Below are 26,591 nucleotides of genomic sequence, written 5' to 3' on the forward strand. Positions count from 1 at the left end.
TAAAAGCCAACAAGCCACACTCTATCTCAAAACCAAAAGAAACCTCATCCTCTCTTGGGGACATGAAATATGATCTTATTCTACAGTTCAACTTTCTCGAACATAAATGAAGATCCAAACTACAGAGACTAGCATTCAAGCATTATCCAACAAGGTTGTTATTCTAGCAATACATGGGCCATTTTATTCTATATGAAAACTGTACTAGTTTTGACAGTAACTCCCATCATCTTCATCCGCCGTCTCACCATGGAGCTCCGAAGTTCCTCCTTTGCTCGCCTCAATGTGTCGAGCACCTCCCTCACCGAAGCATCAAGAGCAACCGGATCAATCCTATGCTTCCTTTGAGGCGTATCAACCACAACTAGAGCCATGGAATCATCTACTTGGCTGTTGGAATCATCAGCACAAGATCTAAAGCTATGACAGCACACACCACTGCAAGAAAACAACTTGTCCAAGTTTAAACTACCAATGTATCACTTCTAAGCTTAAGAGGTATTCAAAGAAGATTACTATTATAGTTCCGAAATCAAGCATGTAATCAAGTTCACCTCTCCTGATCTGTAACTAAACTTGAGTGCTGATCACTAGCAGATGATAAAGAATCCTCAAACAAGCCATTTCTTTGCTTGATGCCCTCATCAGCAGAAGAGCTAACGCTGCAAGAAAACACTAGTACAGTTTCACTATGACTAAAGATGCATTCATTACCTCTAAGCTCAAAGAAGGAAGCTCACCCCCATTGATCCACATTCGAACTCCCTTTTTCGCTAGCAGAGGATAAAGAATCCTCAAATGTGTCATTTCTTTGCTCAGCAATCCTTCCTGTGAATTGAATTGCACAAGAGATTACAACAGTGGAGCTGTCATCACTGAGATTAACTGAACAGTCTTGTGTATCAGTCAAATCCTTTTCCTCTTTCAATTCTTGTTCTTCTTTGGCGATTGAACAAGGATTGGATGAAATGTATTCTGATTCATCTGAGCAATGAGAACTTTTCACGGATTCAAGCTTCTTCATCAGGAATTTCAGCTTCTTCTCAGCTTTGTTCCTTGATTTTGCCTCTTGTTTCAAGAGTTTTTCTAGTTCCATCAACTGTGATTTTTTCGAAATTGAAAAGAACAATAACATTCAGTTGAATTAGGTTGCAAATTTGAGTGAAATGAAACCGCACTAATCAGTTATATTAATCCTCCCAAAAAAATTCCCAAATTTACCAGCTTTCTACATTTGATTAGATACCTTATTTTCCAATTGTAGTTCCTCCTCCTTAGCATTTTTGGAAGCAGCTCTTTCTGCAAGCAGTCTTCCTCTCAAGCAATCCACTGTCCTCACACTATCTTCTCCTTCCATATTTCTCTCACTAAACCAACATCCACATCAATTGGTAGAATGAAAAAAACAAGACAGCACACACACACACACAATGCCATGAAATTCTGTGAGAACTCACCTCATTATTTATCTGCATTGTCTCCTTCAGTCCACATCATCATCAGTTTTTGAACATCTCCATCTCAACAGTTGCTTTCTCTGTTTTTGTTTGCAGAGCAAATGCTTATACAGTTGAAAGTATAGAGGAATTTATAGAATACATAAATAATTCGACTTTTGAAATAAAATATAGTATTGAATTGTAAAAGAGTAATAAAGTAAGTAGGTTACAAAATCATTGGGGCTTTACATGTCAGGAAGCCTTTGGCCTCATCTTACCCACCATAAATGTATATTACTGCTATCTCATCATTTAAAAATATTTTAAACGGCAAGTTACAATCAATTTCTTCAACAAAAATCTATGAATGAGACAGTTGAAATTCCTTTAAACTCATTTCATAATGTTATAATGCACAATAGACTAGTGTGATGGTTTGAACTGGCCAAATTCACACTATACTTACGAAATCTGCACGTAATTAATTCCATCTTATATTATATTATATTAAATTATGAATTGACTAATTCATATCATGAATTTCATAGACATTGCGTGAAGGCAGCTCAAAATAAATTAGAGATCAAAATAATTTTAAGAGTATTTATGTTTTAAGTCAAACCTGAGTCCTGGCTTTATACTACACCACATTAATAATATGAAGATTGTATTTGTGTATTATACTATAATTTATTAGGTATTACTGATCATTTATTGCAGTAATTACTGCCCGGGTTTTGATTTTTGTAAACAACTTTATGCAGATAAGCTTACCGCTTTTTATATTTAAAAATTTAGTCTTGGAAAATAAAAAAGCTTACCGCTTTTTCCTATAGGGGAAGAAGCATTAATGTCAGTTGTATTTTTTTCTTTGGATATTATTACCAAGATTTAAGTTAAAAGGAAAAGGAAGGGAAAAAAAAAGAAGAGATACAGGTGTCGTATTTTGATTTCTGATTCGCAAATAAGTGCCACAGTTTAATATTCCAAATTACAATTATGATATTTTTTTCGATTTTACCCTTCTAAATACTTTTCGTAATTAGTAACTAGTAGTGTATATGCATTTGTCATGGGAACGAGCTAAATAACAACGGTTAAGGCCACCCACAACGCGTCCCGAGGGTGGCTCGTATCTCGTCCAGCCGAGACGAGACGGCGGCGAGACGCGTTGCAGCGCCCCGTCTCGCCCCGGTCTCGCCGAGACGCTCGTCCCACCGAGACGTCTCGCGGGCTGTCTCGCCACCCGCCTGCGCTACGTGGCGCGAGCTGGGGCCACGCTTGACGCCCACTAGCCGGCCCGCGAGTGGGCTTCGTCACGTTGACGCAATAAATCATTTTTTTAAAAAAAAATCAAATTTAATAAAAAAGAAAACAAATTAAAAAAATGAAAACGGTAATATTACGGTTTTTCGACCTTTTTTTTACTCTATAAATACTCCTATTTCATCCTCGTTACACACAAACACACATCTATTCTTCCCAAATCATCTCCATTCCCTCTCCAATTTTCATCTAACCTCTCCAGTTTTCATCACAAAGTGTCCGGCGACGGAAACGAGGGCGGCTCCGGCGGGTTTGACATCAACGCGTTTGGCGACTGGGGGCATGTACAACGGGTTTGACAAGAATCTCTTTATAATTTTCAAACTCTATTTTGCCACGAATTTAATTATGTATTTTTTTTAGGATTTTAGTTGTAATTTTATTTTATGTAATGAAGTGTGTTTTTATTAATTGAATTTGTTGGAAATAAAAATAAAAAATGAAATTAAATGAATAGTTAATGGATGAGATGGTTAAGAGACGGATAAGAGATGAAGGGTTGCATGTTCTGTCTCTTAGTTAAGAGATGAAGTGAAAAAGTATAGTAGGGCCCATGTATAGTTTATAGATGAGACGATTAAGACGGCGTTGCGGATGACCTAATTTCATTATTTTATTGAAATGTGTAATTAAATGCGGGGATACTTTTAAAAGCGTAGGCATCATATAGCCATATTATTTAAGTCCTTATCCTAGATACCCTAAGTTAGTTATTTGTTCTTATCGGGAGACAAGCCATTGCCCCGTTTCATTAAATTTATTAATGAAATACTCAAATATAACTATGTCAATTCAGCAAACTTGCGTTATATTGTTCTACAATTTAAGAATTTATATGTATATACATTCGATCATTTCTCTACTACTATATTGAGAAAAGTAGTTGTGTCAAAAATCCTGAAAAACGAGACACCGATATAAATAAACCAAGAATAATAAATGGGTTAGAACCGAAAATAACTAGCCTAAAATATAAAAAAGTCTAATTGGCTCGATTTGAAAATATTCCAAACACCGGTAGGATTGGCCTAATTAATTGAAACTTTTGTTATTATTTAATTTAAAATTTGATAATATTTTATGATAAAAATTTGTACTTATCTAATTATTACTCATTCACATGAAAAAATTTGTTAGTTAATTTGTAAATTAATGTCAAGAGATATGAAATTAAGCGTTACAATGTTTAAAATCACAATATACTTAGTATTTTTCGTAAATATTAAAATAAAATATTGCTCCCTCCATCCTTAAAATTTTATTACACTTTGACCGGACACGAGTTTTAAGAAATGCAATGGAAAATAAGTTGAAAAATTTAGTGGAGAGTGAGTCCTACTTAAATATGGAGTATTAGTTTTTTAATAAAATGTGAGTGAGAATGAGAGGTCCACTACCAAAAATGGTAAACGTGAAATGTGACAAATTTTGTGGGACGGACGAAAATAAAAAATGTGATGGCGGGGTCCATCACTCATGTTTGTGTGTATGCAGTAGGAGATGGAGTAGGAAAAATCATAGGTGATCATTACTGGCTTAAAACTGAGTGATATAGTGATATGGCTCGATTAAATAGTAGTGCTACTCCCTCCGTCCCACAATAATTGTCACTGTTTTCCATTTCGGTCCGTCCCACAATAATTATCACATTTTATTTTTATGGTAAATAGTAAGTAGGTTTCACATTCCAGTAACTCACTTCACTCACATTTTATTGCTATAAAACTAATATAAAAAAGTGGGTCTCACATTCCATTAATTTTTTCAACTAACTTTTGTTTACATTTTTTTTAAAAATATGTGCACACAATAAGAGTGACAATTATTGTGGAAAAGAATAAGTACTAAATAAGAAGTTAATATTTGAATATAATCAAATGGGGACAGAACAAATAGATAATCTGAGACTAGGTTAAGTCACACGTCGTAGACGGTGCCCCCACCTCTCTTTCACCAGTCGGCCATGCCACATTTCCCTTCCACAAAGTTAACTACAAATGTAAACAAACAAATAAGTATACATAAATACAGTATCTCAAATATCTGTAACTCTTATTCGAGGATTGAGTGATCACAGACTGAGAGTCACAGCATAGACAGTATCACATGATGTGGAAGATTTAGAAATTAATCAGTTTATGATTGCTCAATATACTTGATAACTCAAAATTCTTGATAATGTTCTCCTGTCTAAGTTGTTGTGTGAAACTGTTTTAGAGGTTAGTCTTTTGAAAATAGTAACGTTAGTATTTCAATTCTCACAAGTTAACAAAAACCATCCCAGTATTCAAACTCATTTTATTTCTCATAAGTTGAATAAAAAGTTATGTGTAAAAAATATCATCCCAGTCTATATAAATTAAGTCTAGCAAGATTGTGAAGATAAAAAGTAAGTTTGAATACATATAGTTTTATACTCCCTCGGTCTCATGTTACTCGCACTTTTCATTTTAGGCCGTAAATTTGGGATTGATTTTTTAGTATAATTAAATTAGAATTTTAAGTGTAATGAGATATCACTTAATAAATGAGCTCTTAACTTAAACTAACATATTAATTAAATGCATTAATTCTAACTTAAACTATAAATAGTGTAAGGAGTTTGTGACGAGCCAAAAAACAACAGTGCAAGTAACATGGGACGGAGGGAGTACTACTATTTGATTCTCAAGATAAAGACATCGAATACATTCTAGACCAGACCAAATTAGATTGTAAAATTGATTTTTATAAATATTTAAAACGAAACTATCTCTATGATTGTTTTGCACACACTAGTAGTCTAGTACTAGTTGATGAATGATGATGAAGTATCATGTTTGGCGACGTGGAAGAAAAGGGCATAATTGTACATTGTTATGACTTGGGTAATAACTTTGAGACCTCTGCCTCTAACCTTAGCTCAGAAGCAATGTTTGAATACAATTTCTGGAAAACACACTGACTTGGCCTGCCTGTAATAATTGACCTCATTTCTTTAAAATTAAATTATTATACTCCAAGTTTTAATTATTATACTTCATTTTTTTAACATTTTACTTTGCATAGTTTTAATTAATTATAGGCTTGTCAAAAGTGGATAGATTGCATTGCACTCCAAGTCATATTTACCTATATCACGACTTCCTATCTTCATGAAACCAGATATTTTAAGATATATATAGTGAAAGCCAAAGGTCCACTTTTGTAGTATTAAAATAGGATAATGGTATTTTACATTATAGTAGTACTCCTCATCTCTGAAAATTTATTAATATTTATTTTTAATTTTTCAAATTTGTCACTTATTTCCATTTCACTGAGTATTTTATTAAATCCGTGTAAAATTAAATAGTCCACAAAGCTACATGTGCTGAACTACTATTGGACTTGATTTCTCACAAACACGTTGGTTGGGCTGCATGATTGGATGTTAGTGATAGGCCCAATTACGTGGGCTTAAATTGTTGATTGATTTACATTTTTTTCGTTTATATTAATTATTTTTATTCGTGCATAGACATATTTTACTAAGTTGAAATATTTAATATAGAGGTAAAATAATAAATGGCCCGTTCGGTATTATGCAAATGGAATTGGAATTTATTGAAATGGTATTTTTGGAATATATATTTGAGGCATTCTTCGTAGTTCAATTTATAAATTACAGCGGTTCTCGTTTGAGTTCTTTAATATAGTGGTTCTTGTTTTGATGTAAATTAGTACAATAGTTGGTTCGATGGAGTTGAAAGATTCAGAAAATAATATTTTATAATCATTAGCTATTTATTGATATGCTTGTTTTTCCGCATCACAACTCAAAATGAAACGACATATATCATTGATATAATAATTAATTTAAATCGTCAATTAACACAACAACTCAAAGCCTCAAATGGATAATAAATCAGATTACGGAGCAAAGTTAATGCTAGTTAAAATATTTTCGATAGCTAAGGCTATAAATTGAACTAGGTAGCTGGAAATTCATGTGATAAAATGCGATTAACCCTTTAATTAATTAATACTGTATGTATAAGAAATTTGCAATCAATCAAGTATATATCCGTTTGTCAAACTATAAATTAATAAATAGATAGATATGATGGAAATTATGGAACACATATTATTGTGGTTGACATCACTTCAAAACTAGGAAATATTTTGGACATCACTCTCTCTACCAGCTAACATTGACCTAAACCACAAACTCATGTTTTTATCTACAATGGGTGATGTTCATCCTTCTGCACCTCTTTATTCTCAACCATTCTTTATATGCATTTATTTATGACTTCCATAATATTTTTATAGTTATATATTTTCAATTCTGTCAGATTATTTTTTACATGTGTATGTGTATTTTGACACGTGTGTCATTCACATATGGCCAAACACCAATTTTGTAGGATATTTTTAAGAATATTATACAATGACATATTTAATTTTTCTAAATATGTAACATCAAATCACTAAATATATCTAGAAACTAAAAGTGGTCCGTTGCAATTAATCACGGAATTGGTAAAGTATTAGTGATCATATCATTTGTAAAAAGAAAAACAATCACATGGAGTATAAATCTACACTCTAATTCTAATGATTGCATTGTTACATGATTTACATCATCATCTATAATTCTATACCATAATTACCATTTCATCTAACTGATTTTTCCAATATCTCATCACACATTACATTTAGGAATTAAAAGTCATGTACTCTGACAAGAGGCGATGACGGCGAGCTCCTCCAAGAGGCGGTCGATCTCGCGGCGGAGATCGTCGGTGGGGAGGCGGTGGCGGCAACAAGGGCAAGTATTCCTCTTCTTGAGCCACCACAATATGCAAATCCAATGAAACAAATGGTTGCATGGCAACTCACACACATCTCTCCCTTCCTTCATCTCCTCCCTACATATCACACACTCCTCTCCTCCCTTTACCGCCACCGACGGCAGCGCCACCACCGCCGCCGCCGCCTCCTCCTCCCTCCCCTCCTTCCCCTCCCCGCCACCGCCGCATCCCATCACGCCCACCAAATTCCAGCACCTTCTCACGGACTCAACGAACTGAACCAGCGCCTCTGAGCTGGTGGAGGCAGAGGAGGAGGAGGGCGTCGAGGTCTCTGAGCTTCATGTAGGCGGCGGAGGGGCGGCGGTGGGGTTTCGGATGGCGTGGGTGAGGAGGGTGAGGTTGGAGAGGAGGTGGCGGGCGACGAGGAGGGACTTGTGGTGGAGGGAGAGGGATTGGAGGTGGCGGAGAGTGAGGGTGAAGATGGTGGGATAGGAGAGGAGGGACAAGAGGCGGCAGAGGTGGCGCCGAAAGAGGGCGGAGATGGAGTGGGAGAAGTGAGAGAGATGGGGATGAGGGAGAGTGGAGAGAGCGCCCATGAGTATGGCTTCTGTGGAGTTCATGTAATTTGCCATCTTTGCAAACCATGTGCCTCTCTAGTGTGAAATATGCAGTGACTTTTATATGTAAGGGAACAAAAAGGATGTGTGACTATAACAAGAATATTTTATACTTCTTTTTTTTGCCTCTTTTACATGCTAAAAAAAGAAGATAACTATAAATGCATGGTTAAAATTTTTTACAGTAATTTATAGTAATATTAGTAAATGATTAGTGCAAACAAAACATGTAATGAATAACATAGGCAATTCACAATAGCATATTGCTTGTATTTGACTATGTCAAATTTGATTAATTTGTTTGAAGTACTAAAACCGGTTTTTGGATTATCAAATTGGTTGGTGGAATAAATGCTGGGAAAGTGTAACGGATTCTTGAAGTAGTTAAGTGGCAAAAGATATCAAAAAATATTTTATAGACGAGGAATGTTCTTGAAAGCAAACACCAGATCCAAAGATGTGGATATAATAACCAAAAAAGGGAATGTAAACATGAACCCCACTTCCACAGTCCAGTAAATTTTACAGCCTAACACACTTTCTATTTCATGAATACCATATGGTAGAATTTAACCCCCGTTCGATATGATTATAATTCATGATCAATCGCAAAACAAAAATAAAATCAAATATGAAGTGTCCTAGGGAAACAAAATCAAATACGAAGTCATATATTTTATGGCTAACTCTGAAAAATGAAACATGCAATAAAAGGGGAATCTAAGACAGGTCCCGACACCCCTAATGACTCCGACGTGTCACCGAGCAAGCCCCATGATGGGAATCAAATTGTAGTATTTTCCCCATTAGGTTTGATGAACTTTTTTGTGTTTTTATGGACTTATAACTGTTAGCTCACTTGTGTAGATAGTGGCTCGAGAAAAGATGGAGAAATGACAAAGTTCGGGGCAAGAAAAGAAAGCAAAACAACAAGCGTCGTCGGTTGGAGTTCAAGATGCAAGGGCCATGCAGAAAGTTGCTCCTGAAACAATAATGAGGACACGGACCGTATGGTCAGAAGACGAACCACATGGCACATGCAAGATGCCGAGAATCAATTTATCCCTCAATTTAGTTAATGAGGGAACTAGATCGCCTTTTAGTCTCCGTGTAGGTTCGACCCACATGGACACGAACCGTATGGTCAGAAAACGTTTCATTTTTAATGGGCATAGGGAGTAGTAAAGTTCACAAAAGTTGTGGACATTCGACAAAAAATTCCACATCTACTTTGCATTATTGAGCATGGCAAGTATGATTAACAAATGATGTGAAAAACAAGAAGAAAAAAAGAAATGGGACTTCACAGGTGGTAGAGTAACATGGAAGGGAGTGTCTGGAGATGTTTGATCTTTGTCCTGAACTTTGTGTCCAGTTATACATTTTTCTACTTATCATTCGGATCTGTTTACCAAAACGAAAGGAACAAATAACAAGAAAAAAAAACAAGTTGTCTACTCAATGTTTTTACAGGTCCTACAAAGTGTGTATTAGGAAACCAATAATGCAGATTGCACTACACTAACTAGTTACACCTTTCAGCCCTGAACAGTCGCGTTCCAAGCGATCGAGTTGTGGGGAAATGAAACTAAGGTCATAAAAAATCTCTGTAAGACTATATGTTGGTTGGATTTGGTGGTTGTACGTGAACGATTGCAAATACCATTTTGGTGTATCATTAAAGGTTATGCAACAATTGTTGAGAAAAGACATTAATGAAATGGCTAAGTAGGCTGGTACTGATTCAAGCAAAGGACTAACGTGGGACCAGTACCATCATGACTCGAGGCAAAAAGGAAAAAGTTAAGGGGCATTGAACCACTTCTCTTGTTATTGACCTAATGTAATCAACGGAACGGACAGATATATGTGTTTCCATGAGAATCCTAGGTAAAAAGTCTACAGTTTGGGTTTCAACTATTGAAATGTATCTATATGGAAAGCAGCTAGCTGGAGCAGACACGATTAAAATGAAAATGGTAATCTAACTACAAGTATCTAGCTAGTGTAGTATTCTCACAAGCTAAGCCTTCATTGCTTGAACTTTGATCCTACTGGTTGAAGAGGAGACGATTTCCATCGCTGAAGGCACACAAACTAACAGATTCAACTAGATAATATGCTTACTACTCAGTGGTAATACAGATTCAAACTGCTATTATTGAATTCTTAGAGATTGTTTTCATTAAATATTAATCAAATCAAGAAAATGGACAAGATACCTCATGGATGCACCAATTATCATCAAGTGCAGAAGCCGAGCTCTCAGTCTCAAACTGGACTTTCAGTAGGACTGCTTTCATTTGTTGTTACAGTATCTCCTTTAGAAATCTTGCTAGCGCCTAGTAGACACCATTTCATTTCTTCTACAACCCCCCGATTTGCAACCATCAGTGAGCTGGAAATCTCTATGTCGTACTAACTTCCTTCAAACAATCATCATATATCTTCTTTAGCCATCAACCTTTGTAGCACCTCCAAGTGTGTGAGCCTAGCCCTCGGACTGGGACTTTGAGTTCAGAACTTGGTTTATGTTGTTACAGTGACTCCTGTACAAATCTCAATAGCAAACACCATTACATTTCCAACTCTTGATAACTCCCCTCATTAAATTCATCGATCATCAAATGCCTTCTTTAACCAACAATTTTTGCAAACATTTACCAAATTTTGCCCCTTCTTTCATTCATAGCACTTCCTCTCACGAAGCCACCAGAGGTTTCAATTCGGCTACTGCCAGCAACTTTCTTAAATCCCCTCTTCGCCAATCTCTCTCTTACACTCTCGGCTTCCTCCCACCTACCAGCTTTTGAATATAAATTTGCCATAACAATGTAATTTGTTGGGTTTTCAGGCTCCAATTCGAATAAATGCTCACAGACAAACTCAGCAAGCTCAACCTCACCAGCCTCTGAAGCTCCACTAAGCAGAGCACCCCAGACCTGAGCCGTAGGTTCACTAGGCATTTTCTTTACAAAATCTACTGCTTCAGACAGCTTACCTACTCGGCTCAGGCATGCAACCACACAAGCATAATGATTGGGCAAAGGCTGAATTCCATACTTTGGCAGCAAAGAACCAAATATCTCACGAGCTTCGTCCACTAGCCCAGCATGAGCACAAGCAGCCAAAATGGCAGTAAATGTGATAGCATCAGGATTTATCTTGCTATTTAACATCTCCTCGAATAGACTAAGTGCCGAGCTAGCATCTCCATGAGCTGCATAGGATGAGATTATTGCAGTCCAAACTATCACACTCCTATCCTGTGCAAGATCAAATATTTTCTGTGCTCCCCTCAGAAATCCAAGTTTGGCATATACATCTACCATTGCAGTAAACACATAGATATTCGTATGGTAATTGTTTTTAATAGCATAAGCATGGACTTCTTTTCCCCCTTTCAAATGTGAGACAAATGGAATAGCTGGAAGTATACTCGACAAAGTCACAGCATTAGGCTTGAAACCAGAACCTTGCATTTCACGAACTAGATCTAAAACTCTATCATGCTGATTATTCTGAACACTACCCGAAATAACTGCATTCCAAGCATTCAATCCCGGATTCCACATTCCCCTAAATATGTTCATAGCTTCCTCAACGAACCCATGAACCATGTAGGAAGATATAATTGTTCCATAAGTTATCTCATCCTTCTCACTCATCTCCTCAAAAAGCTGCCTAGCATAATCCAAGCTACCGCATTTAGCATAAACCCCAATGATCGAGTTACAAAGTGAAAGATCCATTTCAACCTCATTTTCAATCAAATACTGATGCACTGCCATCCCTGTTATAAGATCACTCGACTGCGCACACGCCTGCAAAACGCTCACTGCAGTAACCGCATCGGGCCTTACAGCTTCCGAATCCAGCATTCTTTTATACAAACCCTTGCATTCCTCAAAGAACCCACCTTGCGAGTACCCCGAGATCATCGAATTCCAAGAGACCAAGTCCCTCTCGGGCATTTCATTAAACAAGCTCCTCGCCGAAGCCACATCACCACACCTTGAGTAGTAAGTCACCAAACCATTCCCTACGAAAACATCCCAATCAAACCCACATTTAACAACATAACAATGAACCATCCGAGCCGGAAGAGGCCCGTCCAAGGCCACCTCTGACATCGACTTCAACACGCAACTCAATGTAAAACTATCCGGCCTGACATCCGCCAAATCCAAACGATCGTGAGGCCCTTGTCGAGACAACAAGGAGGCAAAGAGATCCAGCGTGTGAGCGTGGTGGTTGTGCACGGTGCAGGCGATGAGAAGGGCGTTGTAGGCGAAGGTGTTCTTCTGCGGAATTTGGTCGAACACATGGCGTGCGCGGGAAATCTGGCGGGTCTTTGAGTAGAAAGCAATGAGCTTGGAGGCGAGGAAGTTGTCGGCGGTGGTGGAGGTGAGGATGAGGCGGGCGTGGAGCTGCTCGGCCTGGCGCGGGAGGCGGAGGTCGGTGCAGCGCTGGATGAGGCGGCCGTAGAGAGTGTAGTTGATGTGGTAGCCATATAGGCGGGGGGATGGCACTGCCACTGTCACTGTCATTCAAATTCTAGTGAATTCAAATTTCCAACCCAATAATATTTCTCTTTCAATTTTCGAAAGGAATTACAGCAATTCAATTTAAATCATCACTCTCAAAATGCCCATGACCAAATAACACAAGAATAAGAGTCAATGGAGCGGACTGCTATACGTATTTTATTTGGCGTGAAATTCACTCAATTAAATTAATTTTTATATTTACCATTGATTTTCAGCATTTCCAATTATCCCAATATCGTTTTTCCCTCCTTTGTCGTGGCAAATTCATCATTGGCTAATTGACGAAAATTTTTAGTACCAAATATGTCATTCCTTAAAAGCAATCACAATAGGCGCGCCAATCGGTGCCCCCATCGGGAGAGCCAAACGGCGGCGAACGGCAGCCGCCGCTACCCCGAGTACCGAACGCCGATCAGCGCCTATTGCGTGTTGAACGGACGCTGATCTCCAATTTCATTTTTTTATTCTTTTAATTAATCATGTGTTGTTTTCTTTATATTTTTTTTCTGAAATTTATTTCGTTTTGTTGTTTTACACTTCCTCCATCCACCAAAAATAGAAACTTCCGAAACGACACAGGTTTTAATGTAAAATTTGTAAAATGACAGAGATTGAAAGAATAGTGTGTTAGTGAAAAATGAGTCTCGTCTCAGAAAGAGAAACTTCCTTAAGTAGAAAGTTTTCATTTTTAAGGGACAGACCTAAAAGAAACTCTTTTCTATTTTAGGCAGCGGACGAAGGGGGCGGCTGTGAGATAAGCTCTCCTTACTGTGAATGGTCTAAACTCCTCAAGGAAAATTTGGATGCATTTTGTGGTTGGTACACCAGCAGTACAACAACTAATCTATCATCCAACGACCTTAAAAAACAATTGTGTGCTTGAACCATAAATCCACAAGCTTAGGAATTAATTTTGGTGATGGAAAAAAAACATTCAACTGAGAGAGCACAACAATCAAATACACAAGTTTGTTGTTTGTATATTATTCATGAATGAAAACAAAAACAAAAACAAAAAACCTCTCTGGCTAATCAACGAACACATTGTGCAGAAGCGAGAAAAAACATATGCTTCAAAATTGTTATTGAAATTTTATATCAACTGAATGATAAGTCCGCTTTAAACCCAAAACTAAGAGGGGTTACATAAAAATAATTTCAAACTCATCATTCACATTGAATTTGGGAATTAAATATATCAAACGAGTGTCTAAAATATAAATAAGTATTGCACAATTATCAATAGTATAAACATAGTATTATCAAACTAACTGTGGACAAGAACATATATTCAAAAGACATGAGTTTTGACTCAAAACTAGGGAGTTATATCCGCAATTAACAGATAGGGTCGGTCAATTTACATAAAAAAATGATCATTCCCACTAAGTATAAACCAAGAAACAAGAGCTAAAGTAAAAGTAATATGTATTGCATAGTCATAAGTAGCATAAACAAGAAAAAGTATTGAAGGCAACACCAATGATAGCTTAGACAGGATCACTCAATTTCAAATTGAGTTTGGAATAAAACATAGTAACGAGCATCCAAAATACAAATAAGTATTGCTCAATCATCAATATCTGCAGCAACATATAGTTCGAAAACTAACAATGAACAAAAAAAATATTCAAAAGATATAACCAGACAGAATAATAATAGCAAATCACACACAACCAGCAAAAGGATGAGCTTCATGTTGCTTCACTTGAAATGGAGTTCAATCTCTGCAAAATCAAAGAATGATTAGGACTAAGAATAAGGGACAGAATCATAGATGTTGTTTCGTACATTATTTCGAATTCATAGCTAAATGAGATAATATGCTAATAACTTTGAATGAGCAAGAAGCATGCCTGATCACAATGGAAGGAACATGTTGAACTTTGTGAAAATCCTCACATCCTTCACTCACTCGTTCTCCTAATTCAGGCGTTCCACTAATTTGCAGATTTGTTAAGGCATTGAGGAATCTGAATCCATCCAGAACCATACCCAATGGAGGGCAGTCATGGATACCAATCTCAGAAACGAGGGGCATGGCTCCTTTCTCCACTTTCCATTCTTCCAAGCTTCTCGAGACGAGGAAACGAAGACGCATGACATGTTATTTCTTCTCCAAAAAGCATGCATCAATCATCGACAGGTCTACTAAAAGGGGAAGTTTTCCCAGTGTCTCCATTGGATCCTCCTCAATTTTACTTCCAGACAAGATCAAGCAAAAAAGATTTGAGGTGATTTTCCAACTCCTTGAACAGATTTTCTATCGGAACAAAAATATACAAATTGTGAAGTTTGAACAATTTCTTGAAAATCATCAAATCTTCCTCTGATGAAATACGACATCCTTGTTTGATTCTAAGTCCACCACATCTACAATCATTCCAGCTTGTACAAAAGGCATTAATGATATCGGACAAGCTTTGGTATTGTGGACTATGCCTTCAAAATGTCGGAGGTTCGTCATTTAGGTTGGGGAGACGAGTTGGTGCACCAAACTATTGAACCCAACAAGTGTCTCCAGTTGCTCAAGACCTTCCAACCTCATTCTATAACCCTCTAAATTCTCAGCATAATATACGGGAAGGAATAAATGTCTTAATCGTAACATTCTATCCAAAACACCATTTCGTATTATAACGTTCCCACTATTCCATAGATCCAGTGTATGCAAGTACACCAAATTTTTCACGGATGATGGTAGCTCGTCAAACAGGCAATCGCGCAAGTGTAAAATCTGAAGGAGGACTAGTTTACTTATCTCCTTTGGCAATTTTCCTCCATCGAAAACAAATATGCATAAAGATAGCGTTTTAAGCACTTTGAATTCCTTTAAACGAACAATTCTATGCGGAAAACGGGTGACTGGTCTTCCCTCCATGTCATTGACGAAAAGTAGAGATCGCACAAGTTTGGCGGTACTTTGGCCACAAGTGATTGCGAGCTCTCTTCTTTCTTATTGTAATTTACTTTTCAAATAAACAATCAAATGGCGGGTTTTGACGCGTGACAATCTATCATAGAAAAAAACCACTAAATGGTCTACCCTCATAATCCAAATTTTGCAAACCATAATCTTCATCTCTTGCCAGTGACAAACACATCTCTCGCACCGCATCATGAAGTTTACACGTTCTAGTCGTTTGTCCACGAGTAGGATCATCACGTGCAATTGACCTAGAAGCCAACTCACTCAAGTAGCCTTGTGCTATGTCCATCAACTTCACTTCATTTGGAGATCATGCCTTGTGCGATCCACATCACACATAGATCGATTGCAAGGATGACCTCGTCTTTCTTGAACATACCCATATAGAGAAAGCATGGCATCAAGTAATATGGCAGGTCTAGAAAACTTAAGTGCAACACTTGCCGAATTTCATCATTCAGATTTTCAACATCGTGAATACGCGTGGTGAGTAAAATCTTGGTTTTGGGTTGGAAGACATTCTTAAGTTGTTCCCAATGGTCAATACTCCAAATGTCATCAATGACAAGCATGCACTTTTTAGCCTCCTGGACTTGAAACAATAGGCGTGCCAACTCTGTGATGCTCGAATTTGAGCTATTGTGGAGTAGACTTAGTTGCTTTAAGACATCCTTTAAAACTGATTTGGTATGCGAAGGAGTCGAAGAAGCTCGGTGGTTGGGTGATTGTGCACTTTTCTGGCAATACTAGTTTTGCGTATACCACCCATCCCCCACAACGAAATGACTCGGTGTGCTTCCTCACTAACTACAAGAGATACAAGTTGCTCCACTTCTTCTTCTTTCCCCACAAAAACTTCAGTCTCAAAGGGGAATTTGAAGATTGTCATCTCTGGAGCAGAGCTAGAGCTGATGCTTCTTATCAAGTGCTGAGAGTTGAAACTTGCCAACTTGGATTCGATATCTTTGATCTCAGAGGCAATCTGGTGGAGAGAGTAGCCCTGCCCCTCTGTAAGGATGCATGAGTATTTGTGGAGCAGGCTTCTGTTGGATGAGACGTTAACGGCTGCATACAGACTAATGGTGTCATCGGCTCTGTAAGCGAGGTCCCTAACACGCGTGAGCCAGCTGCCAATGGTCTCATTGGCGTTGTTAGCGTTAATCAGAAGAGCTATCGATCTCGTTTCCTTAAGAATGATCTCTAGTGCCTTCAATTCGCTGCGCACACCTATTAAGAATTTAGCTTCCTGTAACAGATTGTGAACGGTTTTAAGGGCAATGCTAGCCACTCCTGCGGCCATGTTATATTAAAATCAAAATCCCAAATAACTATACAAACTAAAACTAGTACGTTTTGCTGCTATTGCTTTTATATTCATAAAATAAAATTATTGAAACTTGGTTATTGAAATGTATTCTCTTTATTTGTAAATTCCATATTTACCCTTTTTTTTGTTTCCTAACTAAGTGTCATATTTTTATACTATAATAATAACGCTGTATTATGATAACACGAAAATATTATAATGAACGTGTAAAATAATTGCATTTGCAGTGAAAATCAATTGCCTTAAAAAGAAAAACTATCAGCCCTTTTTAGATGGAACCCAATCTGCATTCTTACAGAAACATCTGTCATATATCTTCAATATCTAATACTGATCGAAAATAATTCACAATTTTTATAATAAATTTTTTTTATTTTAACAAACGAACAAATATAATAATAATATGATGTATGTTATGCGGCATCTGTTATCTTAGTGTAATATATAAAAATAGTAAGTTAAAAGTTGGATTTCATGATGATGATGAAAAAGAGGGAAGAATATTGAGACAATTGAGTAACATGAACTTATCTTTTTAATTTTGGGTATGTGACACCAAATTTGCAATAAATATAAAATTGGGTATACATTTGAATGAACATTTGATGATGAAGTGTGGCTGCTTATATCCAATTTAGGATGCAACTACATTATGAGCTTTGGGTGATTGCAAACTCATCAAACTCTCTATCTCTTCTCTACTTGCCACAACAACGTTTCTCTTCCTCGGACTTTGACATGACCAACTATCCACCTGCCCACATATATACATACATATTATTCAGTTGTTTTTTTCTCACATGGTTTTGATCATTCTAAAAAGATGAAGACATTTCCTTACCAAGTAGTCATCAACAAGTGATTTTCTTGCTCTTCTTGAAACATCAGCTACTTTTTCGGAGTGGATGCTGCTCGTTTCCTTGGTGGAGACGAGGCAACGTGCACTTAGGAGCCCGGCCTTATCTGATGCTTCCTGGTCTAGTCTGAGAGGATCTACACAAGAAAATGTGATATCAAAGGCTATGACAAATACATATACTAATATAGGTAAGTGAAGACCCTTACTCTCAGCAGATAACATTAACTTCTTGGTAGCATCCTGTGTTTCTTCAAGAAACGACGCTGCAATTGATGAAAATCGAGCGTGGATCTTCTCAATAGCTGCTGTTTCATTCCTGCAAATCAAAATGGAAGTATTTGTGTGGTTAGATGGAATGGCCACAAAATAAAATGGCAGCAAATGAGAGAGCTTACTTACTTGATAACAGAATCTTCCGAGTCAAAATTCCTCTTCATCGCATCCAAGAGGGATTCTTCAGACAATCTCTGTTGTTGTGAAACCTCTGCCAAGTCTCTCATGCTGCATCAATTATTGCACTAAAACTACTAAGCATATTCAAAATAAGAAAGCCGGAAGAGGTGTGTCATTTTATCGCGTTTACCAGCATTGAAGGTCATCTTCAAGAGCGCATTTACCGGCTTCCAAAGCAACAGAATCTTCCACATAGTTGCTTTTTGTTGTCTCGATGAAACTATTCCACTTTCCCTCTGCATCTACTGTTAAACTTTGCATGTCTGATAATTCAACATTTAGCTTTTCGCTTCTGTTAGAGGCGCTCTCTAGCACGTCGTCTACTGCTGCTTGTATCTGAAGAACAGAAGCACATTATTATGTATAGGTCATTCAAATTTGGAGATGAGGTTTCATTGAATAACATTTACCATTTTCTTCTTTCTAGAACTCGAATTCGCCAAAAGTTTGGCCATTTCTTCCAACACAAGCTTCTCTTCAGTAGCAGAGATTTCCTACAACAAAGAAATGAAGCAAGATAGTGAGTTACAGGAAATTTCCACATCCAAAATAAATAAATAAAAGAAGCTCCGAGACTACCTCAAACTTCGTTGTGAAGGCGTGCAGCTTCTGTTTGGCCATAGTTTGACAATCCTCTTCAATGAGTGTCAATTTGGATATATAAATCTTCAAGGTCTTGAAAAAATGAACAAGGCTACTGGAAATGGACTTGGATGTATGGTAGGTTCGTGCATGAGCCTGATGTAAAAAGGTTGATTTTCGACATTACTAAGCGCCCGTGTACATGGCCGTGTGCCATTTTGTCGCGTAAAACAAGATACAAGTTTTTTTTCATACCTCCTCCTGCTGCTTCATGAATGCATCCAACCTCAATCCAAGATTGTTCATGTTACTTCTCAAACCATTGTTAATGGCATAAGCATCTGATGATTTTTTTGTCACAAGCTGCGAAGGGGTTACTGGTTAGTTTTATTAACGATGGGGAACCAAAAACTGCGAACAAACATCGATCCTCACATCCATAATGCACGAAGAGTGAGCTGATAACTCGGAGCTCAATCTACTCAAAGCCAGTTGAGACTTCTGATACAGTTCTTCAGCTGAACCATCCAAATTATTGACACCGGATGCATGCAGCTCTTTGAGATTTTCGATCTGTTTGAATAGCTCGTCTATTGCCTACATCAGATGAAAACGCCGTACAAGATTCATACCCCACATGAGAATAATCAAAGAATAGACATTACTCAAAACAGTTTATGAGCTACCTTAGCTTTTGAAGTTAGAAATAATTGTGTATCATCTTGGAATTCCTTCCAGTTCTGTTCTTGGCTCGTTGCTGAGGCCGAAACCCCTTCGTTCAACTCCTGAAGCTGCTGAACTAACTGAGAATAGAAATCCTCCACACGTTGCCTGTTTGTTTCTTCTAAGTTGTTCTTGTGTTCTGTTTGACAAGAAAATCGATACTAGTCACTTATCTGAGACACTTTTAGAAAAAAAAACGATGATATATTTGAAGAAGAAACGCGAACCGATTTTCGCGAACAAGGTAGACGCGTCCAATGCAGCACCCTCAAGGTCTGATCGAAGCTCAAGTGCTTTCTTTGTCAGTTCTTTTCCTGTACATATTTAGCAATATGCATTGTTCAGAAAAAATATGATGCAAAATGAGATTGCATTCGACGCAAAGAAATTATGTGAAAAACACCCTCGTACCAGAAGAAATGAGATTGAATATCACAGTCTCCTTATCTCTACACATGCCTTTTGCTTGTTTACATTGATCTTCAATATTAAGCAAAGATTGTCGAGCCGTTGTCAGTTCTCTCTGGATTCAAACAGAACATGCACCATTTTTATTCGTTTCGGGCTAGAAAAACAGAACAAGTAACAGCAGCTGTATCATATATACCTCAGTGCTCAGTAGTTTATCTTCCAAATCTACTCTTAGCTGTTGCTGATAAATATACAGTTCTTGCAGCTCCATCAGTTGCTGCTCACAACAAAAAAACCTTCTCTTCAGCCGCTCATCTCAATAACAAAAATACTCATAACACAAGTAATACAAGGGCTACACACCTTCCTCAACGCATCAGCACTATGTCGATCACCATGATCACCATAACCACCATTCATTTGCCTCGAAACACCAAGTTCTAATGCGAGAGAATCAAAACATAACTAACTCAGCTACTGCATTTCGCGAGTAGGATATAATTCAGAGACATGAGGAACATCTACCTTGTTTCAGACTATCTATCTGAGTGTAGAGATCTTTGATCAATGTAGATTTCATCAACTTTTGGTTCACCTGAAAATCAAACCGACCTCATCTCATTCCTCATCCAACATTGATTCAAGCCGAAAAACTAACACTAAACAAGAAACCGAAAACCTCAGGTCTGTTCTTGATACATTTAGCACGAAACGCATAGTCAAGAGTGCTGAGTGTCTCTTCTTGAGAGAGAATGGATGGTGAAATCGTTGCTATAATGCACGTTTTCGTCTTACCTCCCAATGAATCCCTCAACAACCTAGTCAACTTGCTGTCCCTGAGATTCAAAAAGGGCTACCCTTACACCTAAATTCTGTCAGACAACACGATGCAGCATCCGTTAAACTTGACAGAAACAAGACATACCTGTACGGAACGTGCGTAGAATTGTCAGCCAATGCATTGATAACCCGCCCGAGTGTAAGCAAACTCTTGTTTATCTCACCAGCTTCCCTTGCTCTCACCTGCATCATCAAAACAAAGTTAAACGAGTTCAAGAATGGAGCAGTAAACTACACAGAGTGCACATTTCTGAAGGACCTCTCGTGCACCAGAACGCAAAATGTTCTCCGAGCCAGCAAGGTCCACAAGATTCAACCTGCCACACCTAATCATCTCTGACCCATCAGTGGTGCTAGGCTCCTTAATATGGACTGTGATGGTGAGAATAGAGTGAGAACGGTTGCTTTGCTTGTTCACAAGCGTCTCAGCCGTGTGCTTCCTAGACGACCCTTTATCCAAAATTGCACAAATCTCATCCACACTACACACAATCTCTTCCTCTAACCCTCTAACAAAGACAGCACCTTTCCCATCTTCCATCAGTATTAATGACTTCTTGGCATTATCCGGTGCCAAGAGATCCGTTATCTCCTCGTTGTAGAGCTCAAGAAACGTCACCTTCATGCTGTAGTCGGCACTATCCCTCTCCAACACGTCGAATATCTGCTGCACGGCTCTTGGGATCACACCGGCATTTTCATGGAACTCGCCATTCTACAACAGAATCCAATGCATCAAACAACATGATAAAGCATGACTGCAGCACATATTTTCCAGATGATATGAAGCAAGAAACCTTGTGTTTTCGTCCTTCACCTTCCATGGTGTAGGTCTTGCCCGTCCCAGTCTGGCCGTAAGCGAAGACAGTCCAGCTGTAGCCTTCGAGAACTTCAGCAATGGCAGGAGCAACGACATCATCGTACACGTCAATCTGCTTCGAATTCGGACCAAACACCTAAACAAGCACAAGAAACAACCCTCGAAAATCCTTAAAAATCAAGTCTTGAAACAACCATTCAGTTCAAAATCAGTCCTGCAATTGCCATCATTTGAGCAAAAAATCAAACCTTATCAAAGGCAAAAACTTTATCATTTTGCTTGCTGCCTGAGTTTTGAGTGGCCATCACTTGATGTTTGGCCTCATCACACGAGATGATTGAGGATGTTTTTGCTCTGATCTCTCCTTCAGAGAGAGGCCTAATGTGAACCCAAAAACACTGCATTATAAAACATATGTCCAAAACAAAAACAACACTATATTTGTGCAAAGAACTTATTTTGATATGATGAGAAGATGAAGAAGGGTCACCTGCATCGTGCAACAACTTGCACATTTACGCCTTTGAGATCATCATTGGATCGAAAATCTTTTGTTGGACTCTCACTGCTACTCCACAGTGTTCTACGCATAGATGAAGGAGTCCAACTCCTTCTTCTTTGATTATTTGTTTTTGAACTATCCATGCTATTCAAAAATCAAGAACCTGGGATTTGCCAATAGTCAATTCAAGAAGAGAAAGAGAAGGGAATAAACATGGAGGAATGTGAAAACTGTTTTGATCCTAGGAAAATCCGACAAGAAAAATGCAACTTTGTCAACATGAACAATGAATTTAGGACATCCGATAAACTAAATATGATGCATAAAATAGTCCCTTTTGGCAAAATTATTGAGTTGATAAACAGAGAGAGTTCTGAAATTTGGAGTGGGAGTCAAACCAAAAACAAAATTAAAATGAAATTAAGAAAATGGTAGGCCGGCTAATCGTAATGCATAGTGAGTGTAGGAAAGAAAAAGGGACCATTGATTAAGCGTTGAAATTTGTAAAATTATGCTAATTTCACTTTAATAAATACTCTTTTTCTAAAAAATTAACCACTCTTTTCCTTTATGAATATTTTGTCTGCATCACCAATGATTATATTTTGGAGGATCAAGAACAGTGAATTTAGGGTATCCTAGATTTTCTCCTATTTTTACTCCAGTGCGAAATCGTGCATATTATTAACCAATACTGGAGGATTAAGGGAATGTAGATTCATAATTTAACCATGTACAAAAAATTAGTGTGAAAAATAAAAAGACAATGAAAAAACCATGTATAATCCAATCGTGTAAATATGCAATTTGACCACGGCACAAGAATCCGATACTCACAATAAGTGAAGAATTTCTTTTAAGTATGATTTTAAGCTTGTTGAATTATTACATCACGAGATTATTTCGGTTACAATTTGTTTTCTTAATTCGAATGGAGCGTTTACTTTCTTGTTATTACTCCCATGAGCGTTAATTACTTGACAATATTAATGCTTAAAATAGTTAATTACTTAACGATATTAATGCTTAAAAAGAAGGCATAACAAAACAGCCATTTTTTGTTTCCTAAATGTTGTAATGATGAAAAGCAACACTTTAAGATAAATAAAAAATAATAGCCGACACCAATATATAGCAAAATTTTGGCAACATATAAGATTATTGATTCGGCCTCTTTAAAGAGAAGAATCGAATGGGCCATTGAGAGTGGCTTAGTATGAGCATCTTAAGATTCGTTCGATTTCCTACCACCCCAACAACCCAATCATATAACATGTAATATTATGACAAATCTAATACTACTATTTTGGCACGATCTACATATCGAAATAAAACATTGCATGAAATAAGTTTAAAGATATTTTTTTTTCTTTGTACCCACCCAATCTACAGAGAATTATTTAGTAAATTGTTGAAATTAGCTGTTCCGGTGCACCTAACTATTGCATTAGACGTGTAGATAACATCAACCTACACAATAATTGGAGATATATATGTAGGGATCAGACTATCCGGATTCACTAATTACCGATACATTTTTGGTCTTGTACAAGATAGTTCAATCAAACTATCACCCACGCGACTGATTTACACAAATACAAATACTAGCTATTACAATGGTAACTAGCTAATGATCTCGGACCATGCAATTATCAACCGAATGCATCCACAAGCCTCCGAGAACCCTGCACACTTGAAAACCCTAGTCAGTAGACAAGGAGAGATCCTCTCGGATCTAAACAAAACATGCAGAAATAAGAGAGAACACAAAGGATTTGAATAGATCTCGTAGCTCTGGCTCAGCCACCCGCTAATAGTACAGATCTGTTCACCAGAAACCAAGATCCAAGGGAGCACAACCGGTTCCTCAAGTGATTAACCTCACACACCGGATACCAACCCCAAAACACTACTCTACACCGGATATAAACCCTCACCGAACACAAACTCAAGAAAACCTCTCAAAACAGAAACCCTAGTTTCTCCATAACACAAGCAACCGAACCAGTTGCTTTCTCCCACACTCACACAACATGAATCACTATAATAACCGTGATAGATCATTGTAAACAACCAGAGATTCATCGGAGAAGAAGAAAGAAGCAAAGGAATCATAGCAGACTCGAGAGAGCAGAGAGAGAAATGAGAGAATGTCGAATGAATGCGGCGAGGGTGAGAGGAGTGGGGGTATATCAGCAGCCAATTGGGCTAGGGCAAGCACAGACCCAATACACATCACTTGGGCCAATTAATTCTCAGGCCCAAATAATAGTCCACCACATAACAACCCAATATAACCAACAATATATATATATATATATATAGAGAGAGAGTAGTGATCTATGGCAAACATCTCTTAACCATATAACTAGAGAACAAATAATAGCCACAAGATCAAAAAAATCAAGGGCTAATATTAATTTTCGAATTTAATGAGATATTAGCTCCCTCAATCACAAATTTACTCCATAATAACAAGTCAGGGGTATTATTGTCATTGCACAAAAAAATTAGATTATGTAAATTTTTACTTCATTTGAAGGTTAACTTCACGGACATGAAGCGAGTGGATCTGATCAAGGAGATCGCGGCGGAGTTCGAGCTGATCGCGAACCGGCTGTCGGAGACGGAGGTGGCGACAGTGGCGTCGGTGGTGGAGCTGGAGCCGCAGCATCTGGCGGAGATCGCGAAGCGCGCGCAGAAGCTGACCGGGCCGAAGAATGTGAAGCTGAAGACGGTGATCGACAAGTCGCTGCTCGCCGGAATCATCATCCGGTATGGGAATTCCGGCTCGAAATTGAGTTTAATTACTCTTAGGTTGCTGAATGTTGTATGTGAATTCAAGAATTATTGAAGAATTCGGAGCTCTGTTCATCAAAGCTAGAATTTGCCCGAGCAAAGGCGGCGATCGGTTTCAGCTATAAATACGGCGAATTGAGCTACGGAAATTCTTGTAATAATAGTAATTGAAGTTCATCCTCTTCTAATTCGGCTAAATTTTCATTCTTAATTATTTATTTGATCAGAGAGAAATTTGTAAATGCTGATGCTAGAAGGTGTTTGATCAATCTGATTTTACTTCACTCTTGTTTAGAAAACGCTTCACTCTTGTTCACAAAACACATCACTCTTATTCTGATTTTACTTCACTCTTGTTCACAAAACACATCACTCTTATTCTGATTTTACTTCACTCTTGTTCACAAAACACATTACTCTTATTCTGATTTTACTTCACTCTTGTTCACAAAACACTTCACTCTTGTTCAGAAAACACTTCACTCTTGTTCACAAAACACATCACTCTTATTCTGATTTTACTTCACTCTTGTTCACAAAACACTTCACTCTTGTTCAGAAAACACTTCACTCTTGTTCACAAAACACATCACTCTTATTCTGATTTTACTTCACTCTTGTTCACAAAACACATCACTCTTATTCTGATTTTACTTCACTCTTGTTCAGAAAACGCTTCACTCTTGTTCACAAAACGCATCACTCTTACCATGATTTTACTTCACTCTTGTTTACAAAACGCATCACTCTTATTATGATTTTACTTCACTCTTGTTCACAAAACACTTCACTCTTGTTCACAGAACACATTACTCTTATCATGATTTTACTTCACTCTTGTTTACAAAACACATCACTCTTGTTTACAAAACGCATCACTCTTAGCATGATTTTACTTCACTCTTGTTTACAAAACACATCACTCTTACCATGATTTTACTTCACTCTTGTTTACAAAACGCATCACTCTTATTATGATTTTACTTCACTCTTGTTCACAAAACATTTCACTCTTGTTCACAGAACACATCACTCTTATTATGATTTTACTTCACTCTTGTTTACAAAACACATCACTCTTGTTTACAAAACGCATCACTCTTAGCATGATTTTACTTCACTCTTGTTTACAAAACACATCACTATTAGAATGATTTTAGTTCATGTTGCCTCCCAAATGATAGACAAATGAGTAGAGAGTATGAGCAAAAATGACAAAATCAATCAGCAGAAAATCACGAACTCAATTCTCCAACGTACAATGGAAAGAAAACAAAAAAGGAATTCGAAATTAGAGAAGGAAAATGGAGTAATTATCATCATATCATTCTCGAATCGTAATTATAGCTAGGGATTGGTAAAAGCCCCTTGTAGAACCCTCTATTTCAAAATCTCCTCCAAATCTCACTAATTTACAAAATGCAATATCGAGAATAAGACGAGAATGCGAAAACAAATAAATGTTGATGGAGTTGAGCAGAAGCGAGTTCCAGTTGCGGCGCTGCTCGGTAATGAGATCGGTTAAGATTCAGCGAGCTGCAAACAGCCCGGCGGAGGACGCCTTCAGTGGAAGAACCGGCGCATGTGCGGCGGCGGCGGAGAGGTCGGCCATGGCGGTGGCTGGAGACAATTCAGATTC

The 26,591-nt window shown here is 37.7% G+C and overlaps 4 protein-coding genes and 1 pseudogene across 6 annotated transcripts; all 5 read right to left on the reverse strand.

Moving 5' to 3' along the window:
• LOC121764027 lies at window positions 1–1,611 on the reverse strand. Its single transcript, XM_042160119.1, has 5 exons — window positions 1,458–1,611; window positions 1,247–1,367; window positions 741–1,099; window positions 555–662; window positions 1–438 (listed from the first exon to the last, which is right to left on the reverse strand). The coding sequence occupies exons 1-5, from the start codon at window positions 1,460–1,462 to the stop codon at window positions 189–191; spliced, it is 843 nt and encodes a 280-aa protein (XP_042016053.1). The 5' UTR covers window positions 1,463–1,611; the 3' UTR covers window positions 1–188.
• Window positions 1,612–7,223: 5,612 nt separating this feature from the next.
• On the reverse strand, window positions 7,224–8,540 carry LOC121763359 (annotated as a pseudogene).
• A 181-nt stretch (window positions 8,541–8,721) lies between these two features.
• On the reverse strand, window positions 8,722–12,869 carry LOC121763358 (pentatricopeptide repeat-containing protein At2g37310). 2 transcript variants are annotated; one of them, XR_006042431.1, is made up of 2 exons: window positions 10,380–12,869; window positions 8,722–9,139 (listed from the first exon to the last, which is right to left on the reverse strand). XR_006042431.1 is itself a non-coding variant. In XM_042159361.1 (1 exon), exon 1 carries the CDS (start codon window positions 12,705–12,707, stop codon window positions 10,818–10,820), a length of 1,890 nt encoding a protein of 629 aa, XP_042015295.1. In that variant the 5' UTR covers window positions 12,708–12,869; the 3' UTR covers window positions 10,295–10,817. The 2 variants fall into 2 exon arrangements, 1 of the variants encoding a protein (XP_042015295.1); XM_042159361.1 differs by lacking the exon at window positions 8,722–9,139 and having other exon boundaries at window positions 10,295–12,869.
• Window positions 12,870–16,309: 3,440 nt separating this feature from the next.
• LOC121764365 (disease resistance protein RPP8-like) lies at window positions 16,310–16,936 on the reverse strand. The gene has a single exon (XM_042160401.1). The coding sequence runs from the start codon at window positions 16,934–16,936 to the stop codon at window positions 16,310–16,312; it is 627 nt and encodes a 208-aa protein (XP_042016335.1).
• A 544-nt stretch (window positions 16,937–17,480) lies between these two features.
• On the reverse strand, window positions 17,481–22,562 carry LOC121765588 (kinesin-like protein KIN-5D). 2 transcript variants are annotated; one of them, XM_042161788.1, is made up of 21 exons: window positions 22,142–22,562; window positions 21,900–22,029; window positions 21,629–21,787; window positions 21,091–21,546; window positions 20,917–21,014; window positions 20,671–20,827; window positions 20,517–20,586; window positions 20,355–20,431; window positions 20,188–20,268; window positions 19,992–20,103; window positions 19,808–19,894; window positions 19,544–19,719; window positions 19,293–19,454; window positions 19,113–19,220; window positions 18,855–19,013; window positions 18,686–18,769; window positions 18,406–18,611; window positions 18,222–18,323; window positions 18,029–18,138; window positions 17,805–17,956; window positions 17,481–17,717 (listed from the first exon to the last, which is right to left on the reverse strand). In XM_042161788.1, exons 1-21 carry the CDS (start codon window positions 22,294–22,296, stop codon window positions 17,598–17,600), a joined length of 2,961 nt encoding a protein of 986 aa, XP_042017722.1. In that variant the 5' UTR covers window positions 22,297–22,562; the 3' UTR covers window positions 17,481–17,597. The 2 variants fall into 2 exon arrangements, with proteins under 2 accessions (XP_042017722.1, XP_042017723.1); XM_042161789.1 differs by having other exon boundaries at window positions 21,649–21,787; window positions 22,142–22,283.
• Between the last annotated feature and the right edge of the window lie 4,029 nt (window positions 22,563–26,591).

The sequence above is a fragment of the Salvia splendens genome, chromosome 14 (assembly GCF_004379255.2).
Source record: "Salvia splendens isolate huo1 chromosome 14, SspV2, whole genome shotgun sequence".
Classification (NCBI taxonomy): Eukaryota; Viridiplantae; Streptophyta; class Magnoliopsida; order Lamiales; family Lamiaceae; genus Salvia; species Salvia splendens.